This window comes from Magallana gigas, chromosome 4 (assembly GCF_963853765.1).
Source record: "Magallana gigas chromosome 4, xbMagGiga1.1, whole genome shotgun sequence".
In the NCBI taxonomy this organism is placed as follows: domain Eukaryota; kingdom Metazoa; phylum Mollusca; class Bivalvia; order Ostreida; family Ostreidae; genus Magallana; species Magallana gigas.
This window is the reverse complement of record NC_088856.1, coordinates 54,822,286-54,842,994: the sequence shown is the minus strand read 5'-3', so window position 1 is coordinate 54,842,994 and position 20,709 is coordinate 54,822,286. Positions and strand designations below refer to the sequence as shown.

The 20,709-nt window shown below is 33.4% G+C and overlaps 2 protein-coding genes across 6 annotated transcripts; both read left to right on the top strand.

Moving 5' to 3' along the window:
- Positions 1-978: 978 nt before the first annotated feature.
- LOC117683220 (glutamine amidotransferase-like class 1 domain-containing protein 1) lies at positions 979-8,065 on the top strand. Of its 3 annotated transcripts, none has more exons than XM_066083099.1 (9): positions 979-1,136; positions 1,412-1,488; positions 1,998-2,103; positions 3,694-3,801; positions 4,470-4,567; positions 4,755-4,848; positions 5,569-5,680; positions 5,969-6,001; positions 6,544-8,065. In XM_066083099.1, the coding sequence occupies exons 1-9, from the start codon at positions 1,085-1,087 to the stop codon at positions 6,563-6,565; spliced, it is 702 nt and encodes a 233-aa protein (XP_065939171.1). In that variant the 5' UTR covers positions 979-1,084; the 3' UTR covers positions 6,566-8,065. The 3 variants fall into 3 exon arrangements, with proteins under 3 accessions (XP_065939171.1, XP_065939172.1, XP_065939173.1); XM_066083100.1 differs by having other exon boundaries at positions 5,969-6,011; XM_066083101.1 differs by lacking the exon at positions 5,969-6,001.
- A 7,540-nt stretch (positions 8,066-15,605) lies between these two features.
- On the top strand, positions 15,606-19,821 carry LOC117683217 (uncharacterized). Of its 3 annotated transcripts, XM_034452269.2 has the most exons (8): positions 15,608-16,176; positions 16,555-16,596; positions 16,936-17,066; positions 17,631-17,906; positions 19,010-19,102; positions 19,333-19,368; positions 19,476-19,529; positions 19,630-19,821. In XM_034452269.2, exons 1-8 carry the CDS (start codon positions 15,741-15,743, stop codon positions 19,801-19,803), a joined length of 1,242 nt encoding a protein of 413 aa, XP_034308160.2. In that variant the 5' UTR covers positions 15,608-15,740; the 3' UTR covers positions 19,804-19,821. The 3 variants fall into 3 exon arrangements, with proteins under 3 accessions (XP_034308161.2, XP_034308162.2, XP_034308160.2); XM_034452270.2 differs by lacking the exon at positions 19,010-19,102 and having other exon boundaries at positions 15,606-16,176; XM_034452271.2 differs by lacking the exon at positions 17,631-17,906 and having other exon boundaries at positions 15,607-16,176.
- Positions 19,822-20,709: the final 888 nt, after the last annotated feature.

Below are 20,709 nucleotides of genomic sequence, written 5' to 3'. Positions count from 1 at the left end.
TGATTTCTCCCCCATATTCACAGACAAACGCACCGGGATCTAAATCTTCCAGAGTCCTGACTCCTATTCCTTTGCTTACTGTCCAGAATAACTCGACTCTCACTTTTACTCCACCTTGTACGACCCTGTTTACACACGTTTTAGAACAGCTGCAGTTACTGTTACATTCCACCATCACCTTGTGTTCGTCTGTGTCGAGATAAGAAATTTTAAGTTTACCATCTTCAGTGTAATTCTGGCCAAATCTCTGCACACAAGGGCAGTCACTGATACACTCATGGCAGGAACAACCGATAAAGACCGGAAGGAATTTCTCCTTATCAATGCCTGGACCGGGAATGTTGTGCTTCACATACTGAAACTAAAGATCCATATCATATTTTACTATATTTACAATCTTAAGACAAAAAAAAAATGAAAATGTTGGTTAAGTAATGTCATTAATTAACATCATGTTTTCTTAACAAATTTCTAATGTTGTTTAGTGAAGTCAAACTTTTTTCAGTATGACAAAAATACAGGCACCTGACGTTATAAAACATATATACTCTCTACCTAATAATACACGTGTTAATAGGTAGAGGATATATATTTGATATATAACGTCAGGTGTCTATGGGCAAAAGTTTTAATATACTCAATTGTACCACAAGATTGTAGATGTACATTTGTACTGTACAAGCAAGTGGCAGAAATATCGTAAGGGCTTCACTTCCAATGACAGTGTTAAAAATAAAGCTGTTTACCATTGAATCCTTTCCTTGTACTCCATCCTCCTTTCTACAGTATACAGGGTATTTTTCCAAACCGTCTGTCCAGTCAAATGAACATGGGCTCTGTGCATTCATTATGTTTCAAACCGAAAGCGAAACAAGAAGTAAACATACGCATGCTAAATCGAAACAAAATTCCACACAAAAATTAACTTTCTACCTTATGGAGTTATTAAACTCCAAATACTTTATTAGATGTAAGAGCTTTAAAAATACGTCTCATCTGTAACGGTTCCTTGTGCTAAATAAATTTTTTCAACAGCACATTGTTACATGTATTTATGTCGGGTTCGAGTTTCCATTTGTGAAAGATGTCTGCGCCCAGACTACATTGCTTGATGGTTTTAAGTTCAGCGGTTGAAGGTGAGAATCTGGGTAACAGTTGTAGAAAACACACAAACCAAAATAATCTATGGAAAGGTTAAATGTTGTTTTTGTAGCGAGTGTTTATCTTATAAGTATCGCTTCAAAACAATAATATTGTCGGTCAAGAGTGGGCGGGTCCCCACTATTTACAATATATGTAAACATAAACATGTATGTGAATACAGCTGTTAAATGTATTTTAGTGTAAAGAGTGTATACTACTTTATGTCTGAACATGGTATATGTAAATCCTGTTTTGTCTGTGTTTACAGGTGTATCGGCACAGTCATTTATCCAGGCTTACACACTTGCCAGTTCCAATTTCTCCATACAGCTTGCCTCGCCACACGTAAGCTCTACAATGTAACCATGATCTCTATGCCATGTACATGCACTTGAAGGATGTTGAAGGATTATATGAATAGAGAAAAATAAATCTCACATTCCTTAAACAATCCCACGATTCCCACCAGCATCGCCATTCAACTGTCACTATATTTAGTACATGTAAAAAGAAGAATTATCAGTAATAAATCTTGATATATAGATGTAAATGTTATGAACTCTATGAATTGTATTCCTGATTCATGACTCTGTCACTCATGTACAGATCACGTACAAATGTAGCCTACAGAGAAATCACATGCATAAAAGTGCATATAGTAGGCTAGGTACTGGTTAACCTTTGGCTTAGTCGTAAAACAGCATTGATTTTCTAATTGAAGCATCTTGAGCTCCACCCTTATTTAGATCACCCCCTCTAATTTCTTAAAAATGTAAACAAGTAATATTGAGGTATTGGATGGTGTACTTATAACCTGAGCCTTTACTTCATTATGAAATCATGTAATGTTTCAGGGGAAGAATGTGGAGTACGTTCAGCAGGATGACAACAATAGACGCTGGTTCAACGAGTTCAGGAGTAAAGCCTCATCCAACCCCATAGCATTCGAAACAGTGGACTGTAAGTACAGGTGTACTTAAACACCTTATTTATTCCCATTCTCCTTTAAACATTTGACTGTAAGAGCTTGTACAGTCTCATCCAACCCCATAGACTTTGAATAATTTCAATGAGTTGCCTCTACCCGAGTACCTTCAGGGGTAGACACTAACTTAAAATGCATAATTGCCTGCAGGGCTACCAAATTTTAATTCTTACTGCTAGCCGAGTTGCAGAGCGATATGGTGGGTAGGTGTGGGAGGGAGTTTCTCCCTCCTTCTGGGGGGATGGGGGGGGGGGGTTACTGAGGGCCACCCCTGGAACAATTTTGGAAAAAAACCTCCTGCATTCTGGCTGAATTTTTGAGACAAATTGTAACTTTATTAATTAAAAGTAAGATGATTTTTGTTTACCTTAATGGAAGAATCAAATTCTATATAGGCAAGTAGACCTATATTTATCTGTCAAATTTTTACTTAAAAGAAGTACTGGTACCAATTTAAGATTTCTATCATGCGAATCCATCTATTGTTCCTGAATAAAGAGATTCTAAAGAGTAAGAACCCATAAGACTGCCAAATCTTTATATGAAAATTGACACCCTGTTAAGTTAGTGGTAGAACCATCGGTGGTATTCTTGATCCTCCAAGTAATGTCATATTTTTCTCAAATCCATTGTCTACGTCGATGCACCGCTTGGATTCTCTGTTAATTCACAAACGTTTCACTCTGTTTATTCACAAACGTTTCAAACACTTTGATAATCAAGATTTGTGGTAAGTCGATTGGACCAAAACAATGTCAAAACAATAACATAGTAGAGAGACCGAGTTATCTCACACCGACGATTCAAAATCTCAGTAGCGAATATTCTGAATTTATGTATTACATTTTAAATATATTAACACATTGCTTTCAGTGGTAGTATGGTATTTAAAATTTCAGGAGCCCCACAGGACACCCATTATGACTTGTTTGGTAGTCCGACTTCAAGTTTCAGTTGTCCCGGGCTAGCGGGCTACCGGGCTAGCAGGCTACCATTAGTGTCTAACCCTGACCTTTATGCACAGTGGTCCATAAGTACAAGACCAGCCTCATCTACATGTATATCTCTATAGGCATGTAAAATACATGACAGTGTTAAATTACTGAGTGACCTTAATTAACATCATATCTTTTGAAACAGATCTTTTAATCCTGAAAACTATTTTTCAATCCTAAGTGAATTGTGTAATTACTGTAATATAATACATGTACATGTAATTGTTTGTTCCTCAGCAGCACTGTTCTCTCCCCTATTAGTCAAGTTTATACACTAGATAACACATAATGAATCCTGATTCTCCTTGTTGTACTGCTGTAAAGTATTTTTGTATTTTTTCAGCAGCAATGAACTCTGCCCTGTTTGATAAGTAGACATAAGTCATGTAGATTCTTTGACCCCAACCCCTCCTTTATACGTGTACATGTATGATGCTGTAATATATTTTTCGTGCCTCAGTGGCAAGGTACTCTGCCCTATTTAATATGTAGATATACAGTCATGTGAATTCTACGATTCCCATTTATACATGTTTAATGGTGTAATAGTGGTATATTTTTGTTCCTCAGCGGCAAGGTACTCTGCCCTGTTGATTCCCTCGTCCCCTGGGGCGGTCCATGACCTGGCCAGTAACACAGAACTCAGTCAGATTGTCAACCACTTCATCAGGGAGAAAAGTAAGAAACACACCTAATTTCATCTATTTGCTGAATAATATTTATCATCAAGAGAGAGAGAGAGAGAGAGAGAGAGAGAGAGAGAGAGAGAGAGAGAGAGAGAGAGAGGAGTTGATGTAAAATGATTGAATTGTGGAATTAAATTCTTGGTGCATATAAAAAGGAATCTACATTATTCTTCTCATTTTAAAAATATTAATATGGAGACACTTGTTATTATTAGAGGAGTGATATTATTTTATTTCTAACTTATTCAACAACATGGATTTAAGATTTGATATACTGTTGTCTTACTCTTGATTATATTATAAAATGTTTATAACCAGGTGGGTTTTATACCACAAGTAATCGTCAATTATTTGATATATAATATATTCTATGCCTGTCATCATCAAAACACAAAAGTTAATCATGGATCATCCTAGTGCCAAACATATTTAAAAGCCCAGCTGTTTTTCAAAATTAGATTTTTGACAATCTGATGAAAATTAGATCATTTATTCCGCTCATTGCTACACAAGGTTCATTAGATATGTGGATCAGAATTTGATAAGATTGAATGTTTTGTATATATAATGATTATGTATCTTTGCAATCTTCTGTAATATGTTTGAGCAATAAAGACCATTATCATGCTAACTTGACTTGATTTTTTAACTATCTTTCAGAACCAATTTGTGCAATAGGAAGCGGAGTTGCAGCCCTTTGTTGTGTTATGTCACCCGATGGTAAATCCTGGGGATTCAAGACCTACAGTATGACTGGGGTATGCGCACAGAGAGAGAGAGAGAGAGAGAGAGAGAGAGAGAGAGAGAGTATCATAATTTGAAAAAATCAATCTTTTGATGTAAATTTATGGGTCAGAAATGTCAAAAGTTATTCAGAAAATTAAATAATGATTAAAGATAGTAAAACTTACTGATAGCATTAAAAACAATTTTTACTTTGTCCAGCCCTCTGTGTTTGAGCTTGCCAGGACCCAGGAGTTCTCCTCCCTTCCTGTCATTGTGGAAGATTTTATCAAGGATCACGGCGGACAATATAACAGTCTGTATACAGATTATAACAATTCCTAATCTCTAGTGGACAATATAATAGTGTGTTTATAGATTATAACAATTCATAATGTCTAGGTGGTCAATATAACAGTATAACAATGTGTATATATTATCCTAATTAGCATACAGTACATGATGGAAGTGAAAGCTACCATGGAAGGTTAATAGTTGTTGTCTGTTTTCTGTTTTATCTCTCAACCTGTGCACATATAGAAGAATATAGAAGAATAAGGGGGGGGGGAGACATTTTAGAAACTTTAAAGATAACTATAGACAGCATTTAATTGCCATATGATAAATACATTTTTCATTTTAACTTGCTCATATTAAAGTTTCTTTCCATTGCCTGATTGGGCAATGGATAAGATCCATTTAAGTCCTGCAGTGTCATGTTATCAATAAAACCAGGTAGATGAATATCACAATTAGTGTGACTTTTGAAATACAGTTAAATGTGGTTAGTTCAGACATTATCATTCCCAGCCCAGTCATTATACAGATCGACTAACAGAGAAAGTACATGTGTATATACTCTGAAGTAAAGCAAGATTACAGTGAACAATCTAATACATATATATATTTGTATTGATAAGTATGTTCACACTGATAATGTGTATATTCATTTTCACTTTAGGTTTGCTTTTACATGTAAACCATGAAGTTTTACGTTAATTTCAATAAACTAAACTATCACCTTTTTTCTGTACAGATAGTGAGATGGATGCCGTACACGTGATCATTGACAGACATCTCATAACAGGACAAAACGCTCACTCCACCCTGATGGCGGTACAGAATCTGACTCTAATGTGTGCGCAAAAGTAGGTACAGATTCACCCTCCCCCCACCTCACGTTATGCAATAGGACTTTGATCCCCGTATCCTTGTCTGCTTCATGTGAACATAGATCTGTATATCCTTATTTACTTTCATTGTTATTGCATTTTTTATTGAATGATGTTTTTACTGTTGGAGTTTACAAGATCTTTTTTTAGTTGAGATTGAAATAAATGTCGTTATAAATCTGGCTTGTATTTTATTTTTATTTCATTTTAGTTTTATATTTTGATACACTAACTTTGGTTGATGCTTTATTTGGATTTCTGTAGTAAACATGCAGTATCTGGCAGCAGGGATATGAGGTGATAACATGTAAGCATAAGAAAGTAAAATACATACTAAATACATGGCAACCTTTCATACCCAACACCTGACGTATGTAACACCTGTATAGCCCCAAACCTGTAAAAATGCCACTTAATTGTCCTACCGAACATCTCAATTATAAGACACCCGACGTTCATCTGAAAAAGTGAAAAAAATAAAAACTTAAAGTAAAAAACATTATAATAAACAAACAAGTTCTTCTGGAAGAAGTACATTTGCTAAAAAGTGTCATACCTTGATCACAAGTTGATAAAAGCAGCATCTCTCATTATCTTTGGTTTTCCTCATCTACCTGTGTGTATATGTTTGTACTGGTAAAGCTTCCTACAGAATTTAAAAATGATGGTAATATAACATTGCATTGCTGAATTATTGAATAAATTCATAATCTTTCTCTATTCTAAAAAATACCTGCTTATAAATCTTTTACTAAAGCGCTTTTTTGAAAAATATATTTGTTGTTCTGTTCTGTAAATTGTTTGCTGTGTATCTTAGTTAATGGTTTCTATTGTTACAGACTACCCCACTCACCAGCATAACATTACACATTATGTTGACTACATGTACAGTTTGACCAAAATTGGAACAAACGCAACGTGAAACAAGAAACCGATGGCCATACTGTACGCTTATATTGTTTGTGATACTTAAAATGGACCATTGTCGGTAACCAGGTGTATGGTGATTGCAAGGTTAAGTGAAATGTAACGACTTTAGTTAAGGAATTTGATTATTAATTGGTGATTTATGGTTGGTCGTGATCAAATCAAATAATTAAAAGCCCAAAAGGGCTTTTTATCCGATTTGATCACGGCATAACCACCTCATAATAAAAAAAAATTCAAAAAAATTTCAAAAAGTGATTCCTTTAAGTTTTTATTTAGATTTCTACAGTTTTTAGCAATTGTACGGTTCATATTAAATTATAGACATTTTTAACTATTTTCATTTCGTATTATAATACAAACCCCGCTTGCTGCCCACATGTACGTTATTTGTGTCATTGAGGAAATGTATTGGACTCATCCGTATCAGCCACAAAGACACTGGAACACGCAAATACTGAAGAATGTTTTGTTAAAAAATTAGAAATCTTCTTTGTTTCGTACATTTATTCAATCTTTATAAACAATGTTTACCTGAGTCATGATCAGTTGTTTTGTGTTTGTTTTCTGCGTTGTAAAAAGGAGCAAAGTTTCAGCACAATCATGTTCGTAACGTTGTGTGGCTTTGTATATTGTGAAATGAAACAAAAAATGAAAAACAAGTTTGGCATAAGCTTGTTCAATATGATCAAATAGAAATAGCAGGGTTGCTCAGTTGATGACAACACATAAGAAAGTGTTTTTAGCTCACCGAGACGAAGTCGGGGGGAGCTTATGCCATACCCCCGGCGTCGGCGTCGGCGTCCGGACCTGGTTAAATTTTTTGTTGCAGGTATATATAGTATCATATGATACAATATCATAATATGTATAAAATATGATACAGTTTCATACAATACAATATACTATCTTATACAATATGATATCATATGTTACAATATTGTGATGTATTATGTGATATGATATTGTATTATGTGATCAAATGTAATAGTGTTATACACAATACAATGTAATATCATATGTTACAATCTCATATTGTTTCATTATTTATTACAGTAGTTTATTGTATTATATGATTGTATATTGCAAGTAAGATAGGATGCAATATTGTATTTTATATTATTGTATTGATAAACATTGTGTCTTATAATACCGTATGAAATGAACATATGATTATCATACAATTTTTTAATATATGATATACGATATTGTGTCAAAACAGTATCCAAGAGTATAAAGTATGATTTTTGTATAATATGATAAAGGTGGTCTCATAAAGGTGATGCCTTAAGTTATAAAGGTGATGCCTCGTCTCGGTGAGCTTTGTAATCTGTGATTACCTATGTTTACATTGATGTTTTTAATACCAAGGGCGCTTTCTGCTCAGTTTGTTAAACAGGAAATAAAGCAAAATTAAAAGTTTTGTGTGTTCAAGCCTGTCTTAATTATTTGTTTTTAAGAAGGTAAATGTATAATAAAATACATCTAGTACATATCAACTAAAGAGATCTTAAAACTTAGTGATTCATATTTGCGTCAAAATGACAGATTAAACCAAAAACTAGTATATACAGGTATGTTGAACATATTTATTTGTAGTGATGCTTAGCATTTTTTTTTACATTCAGTACTACATGTAATACATTATTGATGGCGAATTTAAAATGCTGGTTCGTATGGAAAGTTGACAAACCTAGCTAACAGATATACATAAGAATTGCAATAAGAATAATAGAGTTAACATATATTACAATGAACGTGCACAAAAATATCAAACACGGAGGTGCGGTGGTATGGGACATCTGTCGATATATTGATTTTGGATTAAATTACATTATACATGTAATTAAAATACTTTCACCGGTTTAGAATTTTCACATTTTACAATAATTAACTAAATTTCGTTTAAAAAATAACTGGAAAGTAAACAAAATTAAAAATACAAGCGTTTTTCGAACTCATGAATTTCAGATTCTTGGTGAACTCTCTAACCTACTGCGCTATGCTGTTGGGTTACAGTTTTGGGAAAGAAATTATTTATAAAATTACACTTTATTTTATTGTTTATTCAATAAATAGTACGTCAAAAAATGGAAGTGTCCCATACCATCTTAATCAGGCACCGTAACATCTAAAATTGCAGTAAGAATAATAGAGTTCACACATTTCACATTAAACGTGCCCAAACACAAACTGACGTTCGTACATTTTTTTTTACACACGAAAATGTAAAAGGCCGATGGACTATTTATTTTGTATTGTATTTTTCTAAAAAAAAAAAAAAGGAACATGATAAAACCCATTGTTAAGCATTCATAGCATATATTGCAAATTGTGTTACAAAGCAAAATTATTTGAAAGGAGAAAACCAATATTTTGTCAAAATCGAAAAAAAATATGAGGGTAAGGGCCGATTGGGGGGGGGTCCAATCATAAACTGGATTTTTCTGAAGAATCTGAATATTTGAGTGATTGGATTTAAAAAAAAAAGGTGACAGGCATAACACAGTAAATTATCCCATCGATACATGTATAAAGTAATGCAGTGTTTTTAATTAATAAAATCCCCTTGGCGTTGAAGCAAAGAGAAACTAAGGCATTTTAAACAACATAACACGACTGGGTAGGTTATAGGTTAACGCGCGTTACTCAATTTGTCTGCACACACTGTCTCTATCTTCAGAATTCTTATCAGAAGAGCTTGCTATCTGAAATTGTATATACTTTGTCTTGATAGGGAAGATTTTTGATAAACATAAAGTAATCTGTTCCGTCACGTACCACGTTAAATGCCCATTATCATATAACTTTTTTTAAAGTTTACATCTATTTTTTCTTTGACTTTGACAAAATGAGCCATCGGTTTGATAGATAGATGATACGTTTTATAATTAGGGAACAACCGGACGCGCAAGAAAAAATCAAATGAAAATTAACGATCAGGATAACCTTGATGTAAATTCTAAAGACTTCGAATTACATTGATAAACTACCATCTTACATGTAAATATACAAATATTCGTAAAGAAAACATGCACATATAGAGTGGATCATGATTTCGATTGTTTCGTCAAAATAGGCACACAATGAGAAGTTTCTTCAATATGTAAAATCATTACAAAAACGACACGTTGTAAATCCTCCATGATTTTTAAAATGTAACAACGAGCTTTAGGGTTTTATATTCCATTAGATAAGGAAAGAGTCCCAATTTCTATGCCTGTCTCTCTCTCTCTCTCTCTCTCTCTCTCTCTCTCTCTCTCTCTCTCTCTCTCTCTCTCTCTCATTGTTGGTGTTAAGTTCACGTTTCAATAATTTCAAGTAGGTTGACCTCTTCGGTAAAGCCAGCATTCTCCGACCGGACGATTCTCTGTTTTTTATCCTTGAAGAGAAATGTGATATTAATTTTATAGGCAACATCATGAGTAAAAGTTCAATGTATTTCATATACACCAGAGAATATAATATATATCCAGTTGAGTCTCTTTTTTTGGATATTGGGCCCTGATATTGATCATTGAAAAGGTGGCATGGGATAGTTTTTTGGTCGAGGAAATGTGAGGCAGATAGTGTTATATATGTGATTTAGTTTTTAGTGGATTTTTAAATTTTCTAAAATTGGTTTACATGCAGGGGACACATGGTCCCGACTCTTGAGAATTTTTAAACATTTCAGAATAAAACAAGTACAACTTACATAAAGCACTATATAGAAGAGCCAGGGACGGTCTTAAAATTTTCTGAAAAATTGCCCTTTTTTCACATTTTCACGGGTCCAGCACCACGCTCCAGTCCCAAGCAACTGCCACAAACTACCATATGAACGGTAGCTTAATGTATACCCATGCAAATAATCACCAATTGATGGGTGAGGGTGGGGGGGGGGGGGTTTATCACTTTCCTTTCGAGTGACATTTCGTGTTCTGAACCCATCCTACTTTTCAAGCACAAAACCGAAAGTGAAAATTTTGGCCAGTTTCGCATTTTCATTCCATATCTGATGAAAAGTGCTACCAGTATTAAAGTGTCATATATCAGTGAAATTGACATGAGCTCCTCTATCCACAAAATGAATGCAATAAATATTCTAGCAATTTATATCCCTCAAATAACCAGCCAAACCTCAGGTTTTCCTTTTATTTCAAAATTTTGATTTTGGTCTTTCCTTCGAAACTATCCCCTGCCACCAAACATTTTCCAGTGTATTTATTAACTTCAACGACTTATATTCTTGTTATGAATATTGCATTCAATAAATGATCCCATTTCCAGTACGAAAGTTACAATTTGAAGAAAATAAAAGATTGCCATATAATCTGCTCCTGTTTGTAAATTTATACGACAATATAAAATTTTTCTGATAAAATTAACAAAAAGAAAAAACCTCTTCATTTGGTTTGTATATGAAACTTATAAGGGCGTATTTCCATTCAAATGGCAAAAATGTAACAGATGCTATAGGTGAAAGTTATTATAGCGTCCTCTTGCTACAACATTATAAACTTTTGTTATATTGATGTAATATATTAATCACATTTCCCTTCTTATCTATTGCTTAATGCAATTTTTAATTTGTGGTTACTCTTTGAGATACAACATATGTTTTATAATAATGTTAGAAACATGTGACTAATATTTTTTAGTAAGTTTAATCCACAAAATGTTAGTAGTGATAATCTGTATAGTGCGTGATAAAAACTTACCAATCGCATTTTCATGTAATGGCAAAGAACTCTCACTCCAAATACAACGTTGATACTAACTATTACGGATAAAATGCAGATCATTATGTAGACTGGTTTCAGAGATTTACAAAGTTTATTCTTCGATCGTAGTATAAAGGCATTAGAGGGGCATTTCTGAAAACACCACATATCATCATAGATAAAGGCAGTACATTCTGAATGGTATATGCAAGTGTAGTTTTCTGTAGCATATTTGAGACTATCACATTTTTCTAAACATTCATCATGATCATAACGAGGGTTTATAAAAGGGAGAGATGATGGACAGCCATTTTTACAGTGTTTTCCGTGTGGATAAGAATATTTAGGACACTTTCTGATGCAATTCAGATTATCGTCATGGAAAAGCGGACAAGAGCTCACACACGTCTTACTGTCTACAAAAGGGGCGTTTTGGGGGCATTTTGGAATGCATTTTCCATTAAAAACAAACCTTCTTGTTGGACATTGTTTATAACATTTGAAACCATCCAAATAACCGTCACAAGATTTCACACATTCTCCTTTGAAATTATACGGCGCCTGCAATGGACATCGATCATAACAAATCTGCTGATACTTTAACTTTCCGAGTGGGCATGAATCGAAGCATGCTGATTTCAGTGGATTAAGTATGGTATTATTTGGACATTTATTAAAACACTCCCATTTGTATCTATATATTGCTTCGGTTGGACACTTTAGACGACACTTCTTTTGATATCCCACTAGTCCATAAGGACACTCTTCATGACAGGTTTTCTTTATCAAGAAATATGGACAAACCTGTACACATTTGCCTTTATAATTAAATGGTGTTATTGATGGACAATCCTGCACACACGATTTATCATTATACTGAAATGTTTTAGGAGGACATTTATCGTAGCAGTTCATTCCTATGCGAAGAGTACGACAACTTTGCACACACATATTACCATACCTATACGGATTCTTTGATGTACAACTTCGAATGCATTGGTGAGCGTTACCGAAGTACCCTTCCGGACATTTTTTCAAACACGTATTATTTAAAGAAAAATATGATTCCTTGCACTGCTGTAGACACTCGTCGTTGTTAATATAGCCCTCCAAAGTTGAGATAAATGGCGCGTCATCCGGACACTTTTTGATGCACGTTTTGTTGTAAACGTAAAAGTCATAACCACACCATTGTACACATCTATTGTTTTTCATATATGTTTTATCCTTACAGCTTTCAACACATTCAAACTGAGATAGATAACCACTAGTTATGTCACTTACAAAGGGCGCCATAGCAGGACAATGAGGAACGCATGTTTTGTTGAATATCTTTAAATTTTGAGGGCAGTATTTAGATACACAGCGAAACTCATTCCTAAGGTCTGGACATTCATCGACACATTTTGATCCATCGTCATACTTTCCAACTTCATGACATGCCATGCATTTACTCTGAATTGGTAGACGTTTGCTATCAGGACAACTGTGTACGCAATGATTTCCAAACAAAAATTTATCTGAAGGACACGCTTTCATGCAAACAAAAATGTTTAATTGCTCAGAATATTGTTCATCTACTTTGCTGGCATTTGGAGGACATGACTCAAAGCAAATTCCGTTGTACACATATTTAGAAACCTGTGGACATGAATTGTAGCAATGGTCCTTGTAACGTACAACGTTGCAATTGTTCACACAAGTTTTGTTTTCTTCATACAATCCAATTTGGCTGCATTGTATGCATTCCCCTCTATGTAGTGCAGTATTTGGATTCGTACAATTGGATACGCAATTTGTGCCATAAATGAACTTATCAACAGGACATTTATCAGTACAAACAAGGAGTCGGTATAGACCATGATGTTGTTCATCTACTTTGCTAGCATTTGAAGGACATGACTCAATGCAAATTCCGTTGTACACATATTTAGCAACCTGTGGACATGAATTGTAGCAATGGTCCTTGAAACGAACAACGTCGCATCTGTTAACACACTTTTGATTTTGTTCATACATTCCAATTTGGCTACATTGTACGCATTCCCCTCTATATACTGCTGGATGAGATTTCGGACATCTATCTAAGCATGTGTGTCGAAAGCGTAAATTTTCACAGTAGCTTGTGCATAAATAAGTGTTGTTCTTTTTTATAATAAACGAGTAATTTTCAGGACAATGTTGCAAACAGCTTGAATTAAAAATCATATTTTTCTTGGCATTTGGGCAATCGACATAACATTCACCATTATCATTGACAAAGTTTGATGGGCATTCCGTGGCGCAAACTACAAATGCATTGATTGGATTTGTTATGTAAGAAGATGTGCTTATATTTAATTCTCCTTCTAATAAAGTTGCTGGCAGATGTACTTTATATGGATCAGAATTTGGGCATTCTTCCTGACAAATTTCTTGAGACAAGACTTCACCCAAAGAGCAGGCATCAACACATAAGTTACTTACTGAAGATGAGTATTTTAAACACTTTTTTACACAAATATACGTCAATGAATTGTCCGGTCCTATTTCTTTTCTACAAAGCTATACAAATCCGGACATTTTGAGAAACATGACTTCCCATGTAAAAACGGTTGACGTTTCGGACAATGACTTATACATGTCGAATTGACTTCAACTGTTTTCTCAGGATAATCAACTTGAAAAAATCCACTAGAACAGTTTTTTACACATTTTTGATTTTCTTCCAGTGTACTTTCTGGGCAGAATTTTACACATTTTTGTTGATACTCAAAATGACCGGAGGGACATTTTGTCCTGCAGTCCCTTCCGTCGAGAACAAAACTTTCTGAACAGGTATCTACACATACATTATTTTGAAACATTTTTGGATGTAAACATTCTGAAACACATACGTTATCACTGACATATTCTTTACTTCTAGGACATTTATCAACACACGTGTTGTTGAAATTATACCGACCATTTAAACAAGTCATTTGGCAGACACCATTGTCTAAAACATATCGTTCAGGACACTTTTTCACACATTCGCCGTTGATAATAAACGGTTTATCATTAAAACATTCAATCACACAGCTATGATTGTAAGTGACGGTGAAAAAAGGACATACAGTCAAACATTGCATAAAGTAACACTTAAATTCTTGCACAGGACAATCATTAACATTGCAGAAGCCATTGTTAATGTTTTCATCTCTACAATATTTCCTATTTCCTCTTTGCACCTTATTACCCGAACAGTTCGATAAACACTTTCTACTGGAACTAATATACGGATATTTTGGAGGACATTGTTTAACACATCTGTGATAACTTTCGTCTTTTTTAATGTGATGCCTCCAAAATCCAGTTACAACGAGTTGGTAGGAAAATGACTCTACATACTCATACAGCGTATCCACTGGACACTCCACACAATGTCCATTCAACTTTCCCCTCGGAAAGACGCATGGTGTCAAATCCAAGGCCTATAAAACAGTAAAGTGTTGATTTTCAGTTAATCAAAGAAACCATAACAAAATTAATGATTATCATTCATTACAAGTTAGCACAAACAAAACGATGATCTAATTTCGTTGCATATCGCCTGTCAATATGCAAAGAGGACTCGATGGTCGAGTCTATTTATAGAATTATTTAATCTACTTAAGAAGATGAAATCTGAGGCGTGTTCAACAGAGCGAGCGCTCGCGATCGCTCGCCAAAATTTGTGTTGCGGGTATAGGGAATTTTGGCGAGCGCTCGCGAGCGCTTGCTCTGTTGAACTCGCCTCTGCACAAAGATATACACTGTAGAAAAATGATCAAATTTTAAAGCTAAAGATTTGAGTTTATGGCCATATATCATATGCCAAAGTTTAAGACAGATCTGATGATTAGTTTGTTGTACACCAGTCTCCTGAAGGAATATTTTGATGCATTATTTCAACATTTGAGAGTATTTGTGTTTTTGGGGGTCCATGATGTATCGTGTTAAGTCATTTGTGTTGCTCTATCTTTTTCAAACGTCTTTAAGATAAGTGAGTTAGTTAAAGATCACATTAAAAAAGAATAACCTGTATGTTATGACACAATGGAGATTATATCTAGCATTTGAGTAGACTATATCAACTCATGGTTGCTATGTAAGTTAAAAAAATTAGTCAAGCGAATAAACAATACATGGCTTGGGTATAACAGTATTTCAGAAATTTAAATCATTTAAATTGTTAATGTGTATAAATATCTTCCCATGCAATATCTAAAAACTCCAAAGATCACACCAACGACAATCTTGTAGTAGGACATTTTGTTTGTTATCGATTTTTTACTCGACGACGTTAGAGTAAATTACATAGCCTGGAAAATTTCCAAACAACATGATCGGTTCCACGAATAGGATATCGAAAGTAGGTGTTGTTCTTAGTAACTCGTAGTTATATGATCATGGAACTATCACCGATTCCTCTTCCATACGGAAAAAGTTACCACTTATTCCTGTCCTTCTGTCAAGAAGATGAAGAAATTGCATATTCCTTATTACAGGAACTGGAGAACAGTTATCAGTTGAAATGTTTATATCACATACGAGACTTCCAACCTGGAGTTCATGTAACGGAAAATATTTTGGATGGCATCGAGAAGAGCATGAAGATAGTCTATCTCGTGTCTCAGAAATTCAAAGAAAGTCAGCTGTGCAAAATGGAAACTTTATACGGAATCACGGCGTCACACAAACAATGCGAGAACAGCTTGATTCCTGTTTTACTGGAATCAATTGAAATGCCTCGGGAGCTACAAACTATTAACTATGTTGATGGAACATTAGAGGGAACTGATATAGCGAGCAAGATTTACAACGCTTGCCTTTTCGGAGGTACGCAATAAATTGTAATATGTTGATGATTAAGAAATTTCATTACTAGGCGTTGATAAAACTGTTGCTTATATTTACATGATATTCGAAAGACATCATATATGAAATATCAATGCAATCTAACCATACATTTTTGGATAAAAAAATAAATATATTTATATAGATAAATAAATATAAGGTACTCAACTCTTGTCTTTTGTTAATTATGTAATTATATAAATATTTAATCAATGTAGGTAAATATGCATTTTGACCTAAAATACATACACATAATTTAAAATCTCTATACTGATGTGAATCAAAACCATCGACTATCGCTCAGAGAGCATACAATTGCGGAAATAAGTAACGAAAATTAATGCAGGAGTTTTTTTTCAGCAAACGAAAGCTGCATTCTCCCAAATGTAATCTCATTTCAAGGTAAGTAATTTCATAGCCTCAACTTACACCGCATAGTGTAAGTTTAAAGCCATTATGGATTTTTAATTTAAATTAGTTTTAAATTAAAAAAATGCCTCTAAAAGATCTACGATTGATTATGAGTGATAAGTAAGTTTTGGTAGGAGTTTTGATTGGGTGTCTTTCTAAATAGAAAACATTGAAACAAAACCACATGATTAAATTTAGGAAATTAACATCTATTTCTTTAAACAATTACATAGAATTACAACAAAAATAATTAAAAGAAATTTATTTTTTTAACAACTAGGCAAACTTCAGGGGCTTTTGGATTGAACAATTTTCTTTTGCTTATGTCAGACATGTCAAATGGTATGCCTTTACGAGTTATCCAAAGAATAGAAAAGACTGTTTGGTGTATCACTGAAACTCGTTTTTCTGAAGATATGAACAAACGCAAAAGAGTGAAAGATGAAGCTCGATCTCGACAAGTAGGTTCAATATATTTGCATATACATGTGAATGAACAAATGTTGAAGTACAAGTACAATGAAAATATTATTTTGTAAAAGGTACATGCAGAAAAAAATAATTCTAGCGCAATTTCTGTCGGATCCCATACGTAACTTGATTTGAATAGTCGTATCATATCAAGATGTAATGCATGGATCACCTGGTTAAACGATTATTTCTATCCTAACCCTAACCATCCTGTTACATTTGATGCCAACTTCTAGTAGTGACATGTTAACTACTGTCAGCGGAAAGAACCTGGGATGTTGATATTTGTAGGCAAAACTCTATTAAGTTGGAGGTTGTAGGTGACGTCAAACCGGTTTTACTGTAGGCGCCTGAAAGTTCAGTTAGTTGAGCAATGGAATAGAGAGGGCTCTCAACTTTTCAGTAAAAAGATCCATGACTGCATTAAATCAAAACGCAAGCTTACAGTTATACATTACACAATACACTAGTAGACTGATTAAGATACATGGTGCATGATAATCTAATAGTTGTTGAAATTGTCTAAATAGTAAGTCGATATAATGTTTTTTCAGATAGATGAATTATGCTGTCAAATTATAGAGGAGTTGAACTCAGACAAGTTTACAACAAATTACTATATGTACAATAGCAGTTTCTGGGTTCGTGTGTGGTGCTTTTTCGTGTTGGGGGCACCTGCTCTATCCGTGCTACCGCTTCTAGTTTTTCTTGTTATCGTCGGAGATATACGAGAAGAAACACTAGCAGGTGTTTGCTCTACACTTGTAATTGTTTCCGTTGTTGCAGTATCTATCGTTGTCTGCTGTTGTTTCAGCTTCAAGGTACCAGAGGTAGGTCATTTCTCATTAAAAAATCCTTGGAAGAGAAAACACAGAAGAATTATCTCTAAATGTAAATATAATACAATTTTGCCTACTTTTGAGCTATTTTCGATTTAAATTTTATTTTATGTACAATCTGTTCAGGAGCGAATTCAGTAAAAAAAAAATACACTGTTTCAACGTTGGCTTTCTTGTAACTGGTATTTCTTTTCGTTTATTAGTCAGAATTTACTAGAAAAAGACATTTAGGGTAACAACAAAACTCTATGATAAACGCGATGACTTTATTTTGTCTATCGTCAACTTTTCTTTACCTAGTATAATATGTAGCAATATACCTTCATCGCCTTCATATTGAAATTTGTATCTCTGTTTATTCGATACGCTAAGGCATGCTCTACGTATAAAAAGTCTCTTAAAAGAAGCAAGCCACTGACAAACAAGTTGATAAAACAGGACCATTAACAGTCTAATTGATGTCGTCATTTTGTAAGTTTTATGGTCGATACAACGAACTTGTCAGCAAATACTATCTTACGATAGGTCGAATGCTGACTTTTTCATGCTTATTATTAGGCCATTATTAGTCGATCAGCAGAGGATGCTCACTCCTCCATGGCACTTGATCCTCTGCTCCTGATTTGTAATTTTTCTTTGGACTTTTAAGTTCGAACATTGCTCATTATCTCCAAATCTGATCTTAAAATATATCTTATTGTTATCCTAATCTGAGAATTATAATATTATGTACATATATTATTTTTGTAAATTCTTATTTGTTTAAATCGTTAGATATTAACACAAACATAGGGCATCCGATATTGAAGAAACGTAGTCGACATCTTCAAAGAAACCAAACCCTATCCACCCAATGTCGGCGAAAATCCGAGTAACATGTCTATTTCAAAGTACTCTCTTTATTCTATAAGCAGAGCTATACACGTAAATACTTTAATGTTAAACTGTCTCCTTTTTTTTGTTCTAAGAATTTTGCTTTTGAATAGACATATGAGGCTCTACGTTTCACATGCAAAACCACTAAGGTTTTTATTCATTAGATATTTTTATTGTCATATAACTAAATAGTCATACTGTTGTTTTATTTGCTCCAGAGAGAAACCCTTCTCATTAATATAACATGGAAATTTCTACGTGAAAACTACAAAACATTGAAGGTTCTTCCCCTTTTAAGATCAACTGAAGAGGTATATATATATATATATATATATATATATATATATATATATATATATATATATATATATATTTCTTTCATATCAATTGGTTTGACTATATAATATCAAATTTGGTTAACATTTTAAATAGATAAAATTTCTTTCTTGTCCTCTTTGTTTGCATCCTGCATTTTATTTTTTTCCAAAAATCGTATTTGTATAAAAGATAAAATGACTTGAAGTACGTCTTTCAAATGTAGGTTGTCATCCTTAACTATGACACAGATCCATGTAAGGTAATTATTACTATGAAATATATTTGAGTTTCAATTACTTGTTAAATAATTTTTTAATTTGATCTCAGCCACTTTATGATTAGTATAATGTTTGGATTTTTTAACAGAAATTTTGTATCTTTGCACTAAAACGGAGAATTGAGGATGAAGACCAATTACAGGTGAGGTTTACCCTTTAGTTTTGATTCAATAAAAGAAAAATGATTTTAATTTTCAACACATTGATATATGCTCCAACTATATGCATACATTTCTTTGCAGATAAAAGCTGATTCCATTATTCTGAGCTTCATTTACAGAAATCAAACTTTATTGGCTAACTGGTTTGGTTTAGAGGACTTCAAGTATGATCGTCATAACACTTATTTTCAGAAAAAATGTATTTGCCAGTGCCTTGAGCCGAGTCTTCTTTCAGACTTGTTTTCCAATAATTAATGCTTATTACAAAGAAAACTGAAACACAGTGTATCTTTTTGTGTTTTTAAAATGTCCAAACACTCTACATGTCTTACGATAAATGAAACCTATCTCCAAGACTAAAACTTTTGTAAACTAATGTGGGTGCAATTGGATGAAGCTAATCGATGAATTTCAAAGGTATTCGTTTATCTTACGTATTTGCTAAAACAAATGACCTACTATAGTTTTCACCGGTTTTTTATGTTGAATAAGCTTTTAGCTGCTCGCTTTCTTTCTGTTTACTTATTCACACATGCGGTCCGGCATTTAGGGACCCAATATTCTTCTGAGAGTAGAGCAACAGGAAGAAATCATTAATAAGCTTAAAATGCTTAATTTGTTTATTTCTTGCAAACAATGACAAAATCAAATTAGTTAACGTTAATATTTTACAAACAAATTACGATTGTGTTTACATTATATCGCAATGAGTTTTTGCTAATCAACTTTGACTGGGGCGCCTTATTAGGCGAAAATAATTTTTATATCAAAATTACTTTATATTATATATTTCTGCGCCTACACCATATATTTATAGTATAAATGGACTTATGATTTGTTGTCTTGTATTCCATAAAGTGTTATATACTATTATATATATATATATATATATATATATATATATATATATATATATATATATATATATATATATATATATATATATATATATATATATATATATGTTTTCTTTGATCTTTGTTCAAGAATACTGTATTATACATGTAAAGCTTAATTAATACAGACATTTTAACTGTTACGTTTCTATGTTAAACTAAGATCAGTCACTTACCTAAATTATAAAATGAATTAAAGGCATTGTAATACGCCATCAGTTATTTCAATTTGAGAATTTTAATGCCATTTGGAATTTACAAGTAT

Coding starts and splice junctions, on each gene's coding strand:
- LOC117683220 (XM_066083099.1), top strand. CDS start 1,085: ATGTCTGCGCCCAGACTACATTGCTTGATGGTTTTAAGTTCAGCGGTT. Junction 1,137..1,411: donor TTTAAGTTCAGCGGTTGAAG/GTGAGAATCTGG, acceptor CTGTGTTTACAG/GTGTATCGGCACAGTCATTT. Junction 3,802..4,469: donor CCACTTCATCAGGGAGAAAA/GTAAGAAACACA, acceptor ACTATCTTTCAG/AACCAATTTGTGCAATAGGA.
- LOC117683217 (XM_034452269.2), top strand. CDS start 15,741: ATGATCATGGAACTATCACCGATTCCTCTTCCATACGGAAAAAGTTAC. Junction 17,907..19,009: donor TCAGCTTCAAGGTACCAGAG/GTAGGTCATTTC, acceptor TATTTGCTCCAG/AGAGAAACCCTTCTCATTAA. Junction 19,103..19,332: donor TTTTAAGATCAACTGAAGAG/GTATATATATAT, acceptor TTTCAAATGTAG/GTTGTCATCCTTAACTATGA.